The 16827-nt window shown below is 36.3% G+C and overlaps 1 protein-coding gene across 1 annotated transcript in view; it reads right to left on the bottom strand.

The window, feature by feature from the left end:
• Positions 1 to 14868, bottom strand: part of tusc3 (tumor suppressor candidate 3) — a 68458-nt gene extending 53590 nt beyond the window's left edge. Inside the window, exon 1 of the mRNA XM_028018773.1 lies at positions 14730 to 14868. Within this exon, the coding sequence (XP_027874574.1) occupies positions 14730 to 14834 (105 nt within the window). The 5' untranslated portion in view covers positions 14835 to 14868. The remainder of the gene's footprint in view (positions 1 to 14729) is intronic.
• Positions 14869 to 16827: the final 1959 nt, after the last annotated feature.

Below are 16827 nucleotides of genomic sequence, written 5' to 3'. Positions count from 1 at the left end.
AAAGGCATGTTGAGTACCAGTGAATATATTGATGTATAAAGAAATCAGGTGACCAGTGCTGACCAGTGGTTGGGCAGGTCAGAAACTAAAAAAAAAACAAAAAAACAAAACAAAAAACAGGTTTCTAATTAACTGTATGCACACTAAATCTAGCCACTACCAGTTTGTGTAACACTCTACGGTGCGGAAGCTGTTACTGAATGAAGAAGCCTTAAAGTTACAGAAGAAGATCATTTTTTTGATTTTAACAAAACATTTATTACACAATAAGTCAACAATAAAAAACGTTGCATACTCAGGTCAAAGATCTTACAAAAAACACAATAAATATTTACATTAGCAGCTTATTATTATAGAAGAAGAAGAAGAACTTCTCTACTTTATCCTTGTTTAGCTTCACACCTGTCATGGAACATGCTACATTTTAGAAAAATCTGTTATTAATCTGTGGTAATAATTGCTCTTGGTACTTCAGCACCATTCAAAACATTTTGGGACTTGCATTGTTCCAAATCTACAACCTTCATAAAACTAGACCACAACGATTATATCTAATGGCGAGGCATGTAAGAGAAAAGTACCAAACAAAATATACACCGTGAGATGTCCTTGATGTGAAATATTAAGATTTAATGGGTTTTAATCAGTTTAAATAGAACCTACTTTCCCTCTCAACATAATGTCACTTTTCTGCTCTGGTAGAAAAAACTTGATGTAGCAAGTTTTTTATACAAAGGTGTTACATCAATGGCAAGGGTTAGGCTTTGCAAAATGCAAACATTTAGCACTTAAGTTAAATTGGGTAAGTCCTGACAAGATAACAATGACTGGGCTCTCTAGAGAAACACATTAGTATCTAACTGATTTCTATCTACTTTATGTTTAAGCAAAACTTCTTTTGCTTTTTTAAAGAGTCGCTTCCTCTGCAGAATCGCCTGCTTTATGACCGGGATGTTCATTCAGATGTTAAGATGACAATTATTTGCCAACAGATAAAAAAGGGTCTGTGCGAGCATTGAAGACAGTTTGCCTAAACTATCTCGACATGCTGGTATAAAGAGAGTCAAATGTAGCGGATTGTTTTTCTTTTAGGCCACTCAGCAGTTACTTGCAAATGCGAGCATATTCTTTATAGCTCTATGGGATGGGGGAAAAAAAGTCAGGCCAACATTTCAGCACAATCATTAACTGCCCTCCTCTGCATTCCAGCCTTTATTTCCTCTACCATGTAGAATTTGATAATATTCACATGCAGATAGTAGGTGAGAGACACGCTGCTTGAAATAGTGAGAAAGTAGCCAATGACAACAAAACAGATTGGGACATAAAATAACTTAGACCATTTTTGCTGCATATGGAAGATTTAAGTTTTTGAAGCGAAAGGTGCCGCTGCTGTAAAGGTCACGAAGTTGAGACATGTCTGGAAATATGATCAGTGGTCTTTGCTCTTCCTCAATTCCCAGATGTACTTGCTAACATTTAATAAGTAAAGCCATCATTCGCTTTCTCTCTTGTGAAAACGAATGCAACGTCCGGACATGCAGCGTATACCAACATATCAGCAGTAATTATTTCTAATAGTTAAAGTCATGGTGAGCAGCTTATTGCACATGCAAGTATACTAGCTGTATAGGTAACTGGCCTTGTACCTCATTAGCCTTTAGAGACTAACAATAGCATTAGTGCCTCATAACTGGGCACATAATCTGTTCCTAATTAGCCTCATAAACTATTCTGATATGTTATGTGCATCTGCTTAGGTAAGCACGGTTAGTCTCGGAAGACCCATTAGATAATCAGGACCAGCAGCTTTTGAAAATACTTAAAAAATATAACGAGGATACCTGACTTTACATTCAGCACTTGCATTTTAGTAGAAAAACGTATTCCAGCATTATCAGCTCAAGTGCCTATTGTTAGCTACCTTGAGAAATTTTGCCATTCATAGAAGCACAAGTACATAGTCTAAGAAGAGCAGCATGGTGGTTAAGATTAGGGACTGCAACTTCACCTCCTATGGCGTCCTATTCTTTTACTTTGATTGCATTTTGTCACTTTTTCTCTACCTTGAGGGGTTCACTAAACTATATTCATTGATCTAATTTGCTCTCACTCTGCCTCTGCCCTCCTAATCATCTGGTTTGAGAGAGTGCGTAACTTTCCGGTGGCTCCTTATTCTCTCATTTCAACAGCGTGCCAAGCAATTTCTTTGAACAAATCAAGAGTGAAACTTGATATAAGCCCTGATTTTTTGTGATTTCTTCACATGATTCACCCCCACTTCAATCCCCTCTTGTCCATAAGAGAATTAAACAACCATGTAAACAAATGCCAGGTTTGCAGCTTCAAATGCCCACGTCGGACCAAATGTTATGTTTTTGGTGAGACGCAAGGTGTCACATTAGGACAGTGGCTCAAAATGTCTTTTCTCCCACAGGGATAAGGTCCATCAAGTCTCCGTATAGGAAATAATGTTTACTTTGACTTGATTAAAATATTGTATAAATTTCAAAATAAACTGATGTGCCATTTTTTTCCTTTTTACTGGCTGGAAAATGTATATATTCATTATTTCCCCGTTTTTTACCCCAATTGATCTTAATGTAGAACTCTAAGAATATTTCTAGCAGCCCAGTGAGCTCCAGGTGTCTTACACCAAGCAGCAAATTGGCATCAGTCTCACACAGGAGATGGTGAGCCAGATACACTATAAAGATCATGCTCTGAGCTAAGCTGGTGAAACTAATTGGCTGGTTGATAACATGAACAGCTGGGAAAGGGAGTGACCACTAGTTGCACAGTTTATTTAATGGCTACAACAATCAACATAAATCAAACTGCTCATTAGATATCATCCATCAGTCATAGTCCAAAGAGAGGTTTGTTTTCTCCGTCTCTTTTGCAGGCGCTCTCTCACTCTTGTTCTTTCTGGCTTTTTGAAGATTTACCAGATTGGCCACGATTGTTTTACTGCCTTGAATCTACTATTATATTCAAAAAAATAATAATTACGAGGGTCATTTGTCAGATTTAAGGTACCTTTTGGAAAATTACCTTTAACTTGGTGCTAAATATTCATTTCAGTAAGCCTGCGTTTCCGTATTAAAAATGTTTAATCGTCTGATGCAATACTTCAATTTCAAATCTGGAAAATTATCCTAATTAACAGAAAAATGCTTTTAATTATATTTCTGTGTGTAATTAATCTATATAATGCTTTTCTCTTAGTGAACAGAACTGAAATAATATAACAAAAAAATTATTAAGTACGACTGCAGTACCTGGGCTTTAAGCTTCTATAAAAGAAAGGAAAACAAAAATTACGAGTATTGACTTTTAAAATACTTTGTTGTGCTCGATGCAGATGATTAAAAAAAATCCAATAAAATAAGTGTATAAAGGCAAAAAAGCAAATAAAAATCTGAATGTGAAAGTAAAATGCAACACAGAATGAAGGGGACCAGATATGACACCTGATGGTATTCAGCATTTATCCTGACTACAGCTTTATGCCGAACCGCCTCAGTTCATCCCATTATATTAAAGCATTAGTGAGTGTGCAGCTGTGAGTGGCTCTAATATAACTTATTTTGGGGGTCATAAATAACCTCAAAGTAAGACATTCATGCACAAAATTGTAGCTCCTCATAAATCTCAATGTAATATGTTGGTGGGAGATGAGCCCTTTTCTATATTTTTCCTCTCAACAGTCTCACCTTCCCATGAATTTTCCAGCAGCAATAATCACTGCAGTCAAACGCTGAACTCCGTCAACATTACCGCCTCTTTTCCCTGCTTCCCTGATATTCCTCTGGAATTTGAAGTGCTTTCTTGACATCCTTTGGACAAATAAATATTTTGAAAAAGCATTATGCAGTATACAATATTTCCATAGCTCCTAAGCAGTATGACTGTTTAGGGGGCACTTTAACCAACAAGAAATGCTACAATCAACCTCGTGGATTAAAAATATATAATGTAGATCAGTGGTTCTCAAACTTTTTTCAGTGATGTACCCCCTTAAAAATATATTTTTAGTCAAGTACCCCCTGACACGGGCAAAACATTTTTGGAATTAAAAAGAGGTACAGTGCTGTAAAATCACTGTCTGATTTATTAAAGCCAAACAACTTATATCAGTGAACCTGACAAATACATCCATATTGCAAACATTGCAACAAAAAAGAAAAACAGAAGACGGTGACCACCAGGAAGGTATAAAACCAGTCAAACCGTTTTATTTTAAAGGATATTGAAACTAAATACTGAATATAAAATTCAGTGCATGAACACACATTTATATTTTATCGAACTTTTTACAAAATAATTTTTCCCAAGACTTATTATGAGGAGCCTACTGATTTTTTAAAGATATTTTGAAAAGCTTCACGTACCCCCTGCAGTACCTCCACGTACCCCCAGGGGTACACGTACCCCCATTTGAGAACCACTGATGTAGATAAACTCAACAGTATATTTCTTCTACCAAATTCATTGTACCAATTCTTCCTTTCATCTTGATATAATTTCACTGCTTTCTATATAGATGGGGGTACAGAATGATGACATGCAGACTTTGAGCTGTAAACCGGAGCATCCAAAGTAACCTGTTTGCAGTATTCTAATGAAAGTCACATTTTTCCTCTTCTCCTTCCTGAAAGAAGTAGCAGTGAAGCAATTTAGCGTTAATTTTATCCCAACTGGTAGCCAAGTTGGTACTGAAACTACCTACATCACAGTGTCAACTGCCTGAAGGCCTCTATTTAGCTGCTTAAGAGAAATAACCTAACACCATTTTATGGTGCGTAACTAACGTACAATTAGTTATGTTTATGCATCCAGCTGTTAGATGATGTAGATATAATTAGTGCAAACAGCTTTGTTTTGTTTAATAATTTTAATTCTGGATGAGCTACCTGACTTTTTAGACAGACCTGGAAAAACACTGTTACTAGGCCTGTCACGATAGCAAATTTTGCTGAACGATTAATTGTCTCAAAAATTATTGCGATAAACGATAATATTGTTTGAAGACTTTTTTACACTGATTTAATGGAAATTATGTAATAATGCAGACGATTTCCTGCCAAAGATAGATACACTTTATTTTCAAAAGAATATTTAACACTGGAACTGATAAACAAAATAAACAAAACAACCAAAAACAAAAATAAAATGGATTCTCAGTCTCCATTAACAAAAAACGCACTTGAAAAAAAACTAAACAACATAAAGCCAAAGTGGAAATAAATACTGCATTCAACCAAAAGAGTGCAGATTATGAAGTCTGTATATTATGTTGCCCTTCAGTAATAATTAGATTTAAATAGAGAAGATGGGCACATCGACTACCTGATGCAATAGTTCACACTACAGATTTTTTGCTCCTATTTTTCCCCTTACAACAATCTTAAAACGTTGGTCTTTCTAAGATTGTGTGGTGTGTTACGGTAGATCGTCGTTGCCGCTCCGATCTAAATCAGGGTTTTTCCCCGACTGGGACGTTAACGCAGCCTGTTGAATGTGACAGGTAGCCAATCAGAAAGCGCAGATTCTCCTCTTGCTTTCTGAGGGGAAATTACTGAGGGGAATCCCAAACAGCTGACACGGCGCAACCCGAAGTCCAGCGGACATTGGAGACGATATGTGGAAACAACATTAATGTTTATTCAACGTGCAAAGAATATAGAAATGACAAGGAGAGGAGTTAGAGTGAAATTGCTACCGCAGTTGATAAACCCGGTAACTTTTCAGCTGTTCTTCGTTAACGTGACGTAAACAGGTTATAATGATTTTCATTCAGTCAGGACTTTACGCTGACACTAGCCACATGCATTGCAGGTAGATTGCAGTAAAGCATTTATTAATGCCCTGTTTTAAAATTAGTTCACTGAACTTGTAGCCATTATTTTGTGCCCATTGTTGGACACCACATGGCAGGACCGAACCCGATCAAACCGTTATACCTAGGATTTCTGTCGGCTAATGTTTGGTCTGTCAGGTTTTGAAAATGGGCCGACAATCGGCTGGCAGCTCTAAGATCGTGTTGTGTGCCTGGGCTTTATACTAAGGAAATGAGGAAGGGAGTGTCAGTGGAGAGCACCGGAGTTTAGCCTTTTTTCCATTGAGTGTTATTAACAGAAAGAGAAAAGGGCCGGAAGAGACGATAATGCCGATAATTAAAATTACGTTGATAGTTTTAATTTATCGTACGATTAATCGATTTATCGTTTATCGCGACAGGCCTAACTGTTACAGTAATCATTTTTTTAAAAATCAATTAAAAAACACTTCATAGTGATATGGTGACATTGAAATGTGGAGTTGTGAATCGTCTACATAGTTATGGTTAACTTATCTTATTACTTGTTATGTGAGCTAGAGGGAGAACATAGACAATAAATACGAAGGGGCCTAAAACAGAACCTTGCGGAATCCCATATTTTATTTTTCTCAGCTCCAATGAAAAGTTACCCATTGAAATGACGTCGCTGTTTCTTCGGTGAGACTCAAACCAGTCAAGTTCTGTACCAGAATCTCCAAACAACAGTAGCTACCGCTGTATGAGAAAAGAATTAAATAAAAATACATTTTATAGCATGTGAATCGCGTTTAGTGAGAACTGACAGGTAACAGATTGAATAACAGATTATTTGGTCAATTCCACTTCAACTAATCAATCATGTAGAAGTGGGTAGACTGAGTAAACTACTAAATTAAATATAATTTTTGAGGGTGCTTCTAAGTGTGATTGATGGCAATGAGTACTTGATATTTTCAACTGCGAGGAACAAGGATGCACAGAAAGGAGTGATAGAAGGGGAACAAATAAAGAGACGACACTGGAAAATATGGTTGGTTAGGCAAAAAGATGAAAATATTGTTGCCGCTCAAAAGACTTGTTAGAAACATGATGGGAAGGGGAGGAGGAGGAATAGCAGCGGAAGAAAACGAAGCGGAAGCACAGGCCATCAGTCACAGAGAAAGCAGGCCTGACACCCATGCATCAATAATTCAGATAAATACGGTTAATGAGCGAGATCCAAACAGAACACCCCTGAATTTACTAGGAGAAGAGTGAAACGCTTCCCAGTATGAAGCGCTGCTATTTTTAGCCACAATCGGGGTTTTATTGACAAGAGGGAAAGAAAGGAAAGGGCACAATATTCATCTCTTTTCACCCATGAAACAGAAAATCACCAGAGCCTGAGCTCTAGCATGCATATTTCCACAAGACACCAGGGGAAAGAAAAAAAAACTGGAGAAAGAAACATCTCTCCCAAAAAAAGCACTTGATGAGGGTCTGTGGGGGGGATTGAAAGCTGAACACCAAAACACTGAGTCATTACTTCTGTGACAGATTGAAGAAATAAAAGAGAACAAAGATCCTCAACATTATCAAAATGTGCACCAGCTTTTAATTTTAATGGTTTTTTTATGCGACAAACCATTTGGAAAGGGGTTTTTCTTTTGTGTCAAAAACACTATTCTTAGTTTTTGTTTTTTTAAAAATGAGGAGTAAACACTATAACACCTTGTAAAACCAGTAATAGTAAATGTTGACCTCTAGCTATCGAGTTGTTCATTTTTTTTATTCACTCCAAATTACATACTTTTTGGGCTATTAAATATTGTTAAAGTAAAAAAAATAAAATTTGAAAAAAGAAAAAAAGGAAATTGTGGAATCTGGAGAAAAAAACATTAAACAATTAGAGCTATTTGTAATAACATGGACATGTGCATCAGAGCCATTAACTAAAAGTAGTAGCGTTCTCAATCAGTACAAAGATCAGGGGAGTTTTCATAAAAACTAACATCTTAAAACACCAGGCCAACAATGTAACAAATCAAAATAATTTTACCATTGTAACATTTCAAGCTGGTAACCATTTCATCCCTACCCTAGACATGGCACTAATCCCACAAACATCCAAGTATTAATTCATTGTAGCAAATGAATGAATAGATTAATTTATGACAAAACTACTAACTATATCCAAACATACATATATTTACTAAGGGTCAAAGAGAACTACAAAAAGCCATATCTTGTCAGCCTGCAGAAATCACAGCTATAAAAACTATTATTTCAAAGGCATATTCAGAATGCAAAAACTGTTAAGCAGTAGTTACTTTTTCTAATATGAAGTTGTCAGAGCGAAAAGAAACAGTCAAAATTGCTTACACAGTGTTCATCTTAAAACGCTCCGGTTTAAAGTCTGCAAGGAGCTTTGGTTATGCCCTGAAGGGTCAACCACAGAAGTTTATTGGACCTCTGTGTGCAGAGGTAGCAGGCTTTTATTATTCCGATCCACTTATTAGACTGGTCCCTGGGTGGTACCAAGCACACAACTTTGTAATCTCCCTCTCTAGATATATACCTCTCCAGATATTACTGTCCCTGCTTCAGAATCACGGTCCTGAACTTTGTTTCCTCCTCTTGCCTCCTCTCACTATGCATGGGGAGGTATACGAAGTGCTTACGCAGCCCCTTTCTTTGTGCTGTGGTCAGCCGGAAGACAAAAACTCACCACTGTCTACAATTTAGAGATGAACTGGGGTGATGCACAAGAGTCTATCTAAATACTATTAACATCTTTTACCCATTAAATGCCTCTGCCTAAGGAGTATCTGGAAGGTTTTTTAAAATGAAGAAACTCCTAATACTTTTATGCCTGTGTCAATTTACCTTAATTGAAAAAAAGTACAGTTTTCTAAAAACGAGACGAGGAGAAAAGAGGAAAAAGCCTGAGAAGACTTCATTAAAGATTCAACAATTTAATCTTATTTGAGCATAAAAGAAGCTTTAAAACTATAATCTAAAAGTACATGAAGATTCAGGTAGTCAAGACAAAACTACAAGGTATAAAGATCAAGGCCAAAGCCCCTGTTAACGCTCATGTTGATTTCTAATGTGGCAAGCAGGAGAAATCATGGTGTCAACACGCATTTAAGCGGCGGCAAATTAAACAGCTGTTTTAATGTTTTTTGAGGGCTTTGAACTTTACGGTGCAGCTTTTACATTACAGACTTGAATGGAGGACAGCTCACTCAAAAACAACCAGTGGATTTCGAGTTTTTTTCAGTTTCTCTGAACTTCAATGAACAGCCGGTTGATTTGAGGGCAGAATCACTTCCATTTTCTGCAAGCACTCCACTGATTACCACCAACAAAGAAGAATGTACAGTAAATGACAACAAAACAAAGAGGGCAGGAAGAGGGAGATGCGTGGAGATTTTCTAAGCTACGGAAACATTTCACACAAAAGAAAAGTTTAACGTAAATTGTAAAAAGAAGAATTATCTTCCACTGCGGTAGTACTACCCCAATGCATTGGCACCAAAAACGTTAACACTTGGCAGCAGCGATGACAACTCTGGATTACTAAACTTTTGTTATTAAGTCTCTGTGTTTTCCAACGCATTAGAAGTGACAAACAATGTTGTTGGAATACAATTTGTGTGCATGTGCAATGAATGAAAATAAGAGTTTCTCCATCCTGGAATAATGGCTGGAATAGAGCCATGCAAAGTTACTTTGACACAGAAAGCATAGTAGAAGCCAGACAGGCTAAAGGCTAATGTTTGTGCAGCTGTAGTCTCTTACTTTAGCTAATAGGTAGGACATTAGTTGGGCGGAAGGGGAAAGAGAGTCAGAAGACAATATGGAGACTAATTACATCGTTGGCCAGAAGAGCTGGTATTTGGCTGTTTATGGCTGGACAAACACAAAGTGTGGACTGCAATTTACGTCGAGCGCATGTTCTGACAAAGTCGGGGAAAACCCCAAATCTGTTTCACTATCTGAACCAGCGCCACCAGCTGGAGCATGCAGAATGTAAAACTTAATCCCAGATGAAAGTGAGTGTATCTGAATTCCCAAATCAACATTTTGGGTGGGGTTTTCAGAACAAAGGCAATGTCTATTTTATTAGTTAAATTATATGTTTGAAAGTTGCTGAAGAGGATAAAGATTTTAAATGTATATTGTTTTATAGCTTTGGGATTTTTTTTCTTAAAGGTTATAAACAATTGCGTTAGGGGTTTTTTGTCTACTTACATTTCTTTTCTATTGGTTATTCTTAAAAAGAAATATTCAAAATGAATATCATATTTCATATACATCATATTTATCTGTTAAGAAAAGAATGTCTTGTAATCCTGGAAGATTTTAGTTTAAAATTAGCCTCTAATTTATCCAAAGCAGTAGCATAATGTTCGATGACATGTTAAACTTGTAAAGGTAAATCTCTAAAATAAAAAATAACCTTCTATTATCTTAAAATCCCACCTAATAGTAAAACTATAGCAAAAATAGTAACTTGTTTTATATGATTTCCATCCATATTGGCTGATGTAAAAAAATTTCATTGAGATAGAATTGTTTTTCCATATCGCCCAGCCCGTATATGACACACACTAGCCAGCCCCAGACAGAAAGGGCAGCGAGGGAGGCCAGAAATCGCTGAGATGAATACAAAGTGCTGCATCACCATTTTGTCCATTTCCAGCTAAATAAGATCTTCCTCTGCCGGCTCCACCTTTCTGTCATGGCCCTAGGCTGGCAACTGCGAAAGTAGATTCCACCCATTATAACCCTTCAATATCTCTCCTGTGCCTCCCTGAAAGTAAGTCTGTGTGTAGGTGAAGGTCCGTGTGTAGAAGGTGGCATCTTTCTTTCCTCTATTTAGTGCTATTGGAGAAGCACATACCTAGATACATTTCAGATGTGTGGGAGACTACAAAATGTACTTTCAACCCTTTAGGGGATAGAAAGGTGTACCTTTGTTGAGCTGTTGCACTCAGGACCAAAGCTATAATGTGAATCTTTTCAGCACAATGGATAAAATAGAAAGTATTGCTCAAAATAAGCACTCTCGTCAATAGATGATCACAAAAGTGCTCAACTATCATAGTGTAACAATTCATCACTGCATGCAATGAGCTGTAATTTTAAATTGACCTCCTACCTTCTCTTTCTGTCTCCTTCTCTGTAATTGCTCCTTGTAGTCATTCTAATACCTTTCTTTCAGTTCTCCGTTAGATGTATAATTTTCTCTGAACTTTAAACTCCTAATGTTGCGCCCTACATTAAAGAAGCGTTATTCAGACCCACTCGTTATGTGGAAAGTGTGCGATTTAAAGACACATCCAGGCCAGATATGAATCAACGACAAAGTAATTTAGATTAAAATGATAAACGATGGCCTTTATTAAACTGCTTAGTCTCATAAGCCATATCGCACCGCTTTGGTGTTTGTCACTCATGTCCAATGGTTGCATTTAAGAATCCCAATTCATTTGCCTATGCTGAACGCTATAAAGCACGGCAAACATGTCGCTTTCAATTATTTATAGATTTACTCACCCATTTATATGCTTTTCCATCAGTGGTTAATCTGCCTATTTATTCCTCATTTATTCTTTCACTCAGTCAGCTTTTTGTTCTGTTGACACATCCAATTCTTTGCTCATTTATATGCCTGTCGACCTGTCAGCCATTTTTCCCGTACATTCCTTCTACGACTCCCTTCATAATCTGTTCAAATACTTCCCCATCATCTGTACAGTCAGCAAAATAAAATGGTGCAGTTGAAAAAGTTTACCAAAAGACTTAAAACGTTCCTCTGACTTTATTTAAATAAGTGGTTCTAAAGCAAAATGGATCTGAGCTTCATTTATCCACTTTTAGCAGTGCGGTAAATTTACAGTCACATCCACCAGCCAGGACTTTAGAGGCCTTGCTTCAACTGACATGGAGTTATGATAATGAGATTCAGAAAGTAATAACCCAGCTATTACAGACCGAGTAATATTCTCTTAAATGTTGTTTATGACACATATTTACTGTTATGAGTTAGTTATTTGCTTATGTTAAAAGTTGCTACAGATTACTTGTAAAAATAAATAAATAAAAATACAACAGCTGCATATCAGATGTTTTTTTAGTTTTAATATTTATTCGTCCTTTGTGCATCAGCTTGCTCTAATTTTAAACTTACCCAATATTTAAGTCCTTTTTGTTTTGTTTAATCAGCGTACGTTCTGTTAAACAGTTGTATAAAAATATGTGCAATTCTGTAAATGGTTGAGCTAAGCTTCATTTCTTATACAATAAGGAACCCTGTGTGTTTTGGGTTTCCTTTTTTTTTTGAATTTTTTTATTATTTATTTAGATAAACTGTGCCATCCCTAACTCTACATGTATTCAGAACAAATGTCTTTTAGATTATTTTTGTTTCATATTTTTTATGTTTTGGGGACTACAGGTGTAGCTACAAATTAGCATTTCTAGCTATAACCTGGAACAGCACAGCTCTCCTTCAGTGGTTAATGTATGTTTTACATTGTCCTATCTTAAATAAAATTTATTCATTTATATAGGTGTTTATACTAACATGACTATGGGATGCTACAGAAAGTTTAAAATCTAAACTTTAAACTCTGTTTCCCTGATTTTAAATTAACAAAACTCTGTTGTAGAGCAACTCCTCCCACACAAAACAACTTCATTTCTGCTTCAAATTTAAATAATTTCTGCAAACATAAAAAAAACAAACTAAAAGGAAATAAATATTTTTATCTAAAGAAATTCACATATGAATTTCACATATAAATGCTATTTAATGATAGTTTTTAAAAACAAAAATGGCTAAAACTGGCAGCTGAAAGCTTCAGTAAAATTAGACTTTAGTAATCAGTGACAAAATTCTGTGACTAGGAATGTTAAACTATAAAGCCTGAAATTGACTGTATTCTGTATATTGACTGATTTCTTTTATTATTATTACTATTTAAGACATTTCTTTTATCATTTTATAAGATAAAATGATAATTTTATAAGATAAAATGATAAAAGACATTTTATCTCATCAGTCAAACAAATCTTTTGTTTATATCAGCCTCATAGTTTAAGTTAACGTGTCACAGCTGCATATGGACGTGCATCCAGGCTGTGCACCAGCCGATTCGCAGATTAAAATGGAAACTGCAAACGCCATCTACCTGGCGCAACCCTCTGTTTGCCAGCTGACAAACGATGTGCCACCAGTACGACAGCTCTGAATGAAAATGCATCTGTTTCAAACGGGGCACGCTCACGGCTGCACTCAGGTATTTCAGAATCCACCCAGAATATTTCGGTATTGGTAGAAAGCTCGCAAATTTAGCCTTTAAAGCAGAGCATGCAAAAAAAAAAAAAAAAAAGGGCTCCGGGGACCAAAACTCTCAACACAATCACTTTACTTACGCTGTCTGGCTGTGCAGATCTCAGAAAACAAGACAGACAGGAGGCAAAACGAAAACAAGCATTAAACAACCGTCACTCACTACATGTAAGAACTGGGAGGGGAAAAAAAGAGAAAGAAAATCACTCAAGTACCAGACAATGTTTAGAACAATTGCTTGTCAAAGAAAACCGTCTATTATGTCTAATGAAAATGGGCAGCAGATGTATAATGCATGAGGATTATCGACATTCAGAATGCAAACAGTTAGAGGTAGATGCAGCAGGTTTTCTAAAAATTTCACTCACACTTGGACGATATAAACAAAAATTCTTTTCTGCACTGAAATAACCGTGTTAGTCCATTTTATTCATTTTTTTTCTTGCCACACTTTGAATTTACTTATGAAAAAATATATATTCTGCCCACTGGAAATATTTCCAGTGAGCAGAATATATACTGAAATATTTCCAGTGAGTGTCTATGTTTGCGCTTAACTCTTCAAAATAATAGATATTAGCTATTATTAAAAGTGTAATATTCAATGTGTTATTTTAGCAAAATTATTGCTTTTCTGTTGGAAATAAAATATTAGATCAAATAATAAAAATTGTGTCATTAAAACCCCTGGGACCATGAAACTGATATGTAAACCTCATTTTATAAGCGACACAATATTAATACAAAGAGTTTTGATTAATAACGATCATCATGTGAGCTATTTCAGCAATAATATGAAGATTAGTGAATGAAAACCTGATTAACCACAAGGTGTTCTGTGTATACCTTCATGAACAAACACACAAAATATGCAACCAAAAATATATAAATTAATAGTTTGGGGTGAGTACATGTACAATCCATTAAAAGCTGAGAAATCCAGGGTGTAAACATGCTAAGGCTATCATTTCTACCTTCACATAAATCAGTCTGTTGTCTCTATCTTCATGCCTTCAGAGTAAACCAGCAGAACCACAAAAAAACCCCCACGGATCTTCTGTTGAACGACAATCTGCATGAGATCACAGCTTTCCTGTGTGGTTAGTTAGACCTCTTCCGCATTCACGGTTTACATGAAAGCACACCCCGTATTTCCATTTCGTTTGCGGAACCCAAACAGACTTCCAATAAGCACACAACATCCACATATAGTCGGAAAATATTCTACGTTGCTTTCTGACAAATTTAGTTTTAATAGAAGAAGAATACGTTTTGCCTGGTTTAGCAACTGCACGGCGTTAGCCTCATGGCTATAGCTGCATGCTTTTTTAATCTCCGTGTGTTCTCAAAAACACCGCTCTAAGCACACTTTCTATGTGACTGCCCTCATTCACATCAAACATGTAATTTGTGCGTCTAAAACGCAAATTAACCTTCTCTTCTCACGAGCCTTCTCATGACTGCTAGCTTGAGTAACACCGGCAGGTTACACCTGTGCAGCTCCTGTTTAAACAGCAGGAGGAAACTCTTTGGTAAAACATGCCCGGACGGCTCAGACATTACCTCTTTCTTCTTCTGTCCTCCTCCGAAAGGCAGACATATCGCCAGCAGGAGTAAAACAGTCAGAAAGTGCAGGTTAACAATAGGGTTAGTCCGAGTAGACGCCATGACGGAAGGATGCTGACAGCGAGACACGTATCCGCCAAATGATTGGGTGTCGAGTTGACCAATTAGAGCTAAATTCTTGGAAAGCGGAAGTGTATGGGGTTTGTAGTTTTTGGCTTCGAAAGTCTTTGGCTAAATGCATTATCTGCCGACTCAGTGTAAAAAAAAAATATATATATATAGTTTGAATGTAGTTAAAACAGGGTTCAAATGGCTCAATACGTAAGTAATTTATTATTTTTGCATCAAGCAAATAATTTATCCGTCAAAAGTGTGAAAGTATTGGTTTTTAGGAGCAAGGAAAGTAGGGTTCGGCTGACCGAGTGTTGCAGACACATAGCCTACAGTATAATTAATGGGAAGAGAAAAAAGACTAATGAAATCAGTAGGGGTACCATGTCATCTCAGTCTCATGATGAAATCCCTCCCACTCTTTGTTATTAATTAAATGCAGTCTATTACCCTTCCAATAAATTATCTGCATGAGAAAAAACAGCCCGTGGAACTAACTAAGCAAATCTCTTGAGGCAAATTATTTGGTCAGTTCAGTAATGCACTTATTTGCTATTGTGTAAAACAGACGTTTATTTGTATACTTTTCAGCCCCCCCACTCTCACTTCTGCTTAGATCTCACCACCACGCACACACACACAAACACACACACACACCCTCACACAATGCTGATGAAATGAAACCTCTGCTGGAATATTAAAGTCAACGCACCGTGAAACAATCATTACATATTGCAGTCTTGTTAAACCACAGTTCATTCACTCACACCCACATACTCTGAGCTCAATAATGGAAACATTCTCAGACTTTCTGGGCCTGGTTGTAAAATGATTCCAGTGAACTTGCATTATTGTAATGTAGAGCTCGAGTTTCTTTTTATTGTTTTATGGTTATATAAGTTGCACTGCAGATCACATCTACTTTTGCTGTCAGCAAGGAGAAAATAGTCATGGATAAATACAGAAGGTTTTTTTAACCTTCAAAATATACAGTGCCTTGCGAAAGTAATCCTTGAAAAATTTTTTTTCTCTTCGTCATTCTACGAAAGTAAGTTTTGCTGACATTTTAGGAGATAAATCTGCAACAAATACAGTATAATTGTGAAGCTACAAGAAAATGATTCGTGATTTTAATTGAAAAAAGAGTTTTGTCTAAAAATCTGAAAAGTGTGGTGCAGATTTAGCCCTAATTAAAATTCAGTACAATCATATGTCCACAGCATTTATTAATTTTGAAAACAGAATCCACCTGTAAGTAGCTTAATCTCGGCAATAATACAACTATTGTGTGACTGCCTGAGAGTTTTATTTGACAATGTTAGTGAGCAAACATCATCATTAAGACATGAGAATACACACAACAGGTCAAGGATAAATCCATGGAACCACGTAAGCAGAGGTGGTTTGTAAAACTGCATCAAAAATTGTGAAAACATTCAACATCAGGGTGCATCCTTAAAATCTTAAATTAATGTATCTAAAATTAAGACCTTAAAATGTCTTGAGATTTTTCTGTCTTGCCAATTCACACACAGACATCTTCATTGTGTTCTGTGAGTCAAGACGGTTGAAGCTACTGGTATCTCACTACTAATACACCCATGCTAGCTAGCTAGTTAGCTTTTTTGCATCTATCATGGGTAAGTGCAAATTTATTGCCACTTGGCTGGGCAAAGTACATACATTTCTGTGGAGATAAGTGTCTTAAATTCTTTGGATAATAGTCTTAAATGTCTTACAAAGTTTTAAATTTAAATTGGTGAAACTGATAATGAATCTTTTTAGCAAGGCACTATTCTTATAGACAGACGAGTAAACTTATTAAAAAAAAAGCATTTTGATTGCCTTGTGCATATAGATATGTATGAAAGTCAAGTTGGTAAAAAATAAAATGATAACCTAACAGCATTGCCAATGATACTAAAATCATGGGTTGAAAGTTCATCATCTTTTAATTACATAGTACTAATCAGGAACAATTAGA

The sequence above is a fragment of the Xiphophorus couchianus genome, chromosome 5 (genome assembly GCF_001444195.1).
Source record: "Xiphophorus couchianus chromosome 5, X_couchianus-1.0, whole genome shotgun sequence".
Classification (NCBI taxonomy): Eukaryota; Metazoa; Chordata; class Actinopteri; order Cyprinodontiformes; family Poeciliidae; genus Xiphophorus; species Xiphophorus couchianus.
Note: the sequence above shows the minus strand (reverse complement) of the source record. Positions and strands in the feature narration are given on the sequence as shown.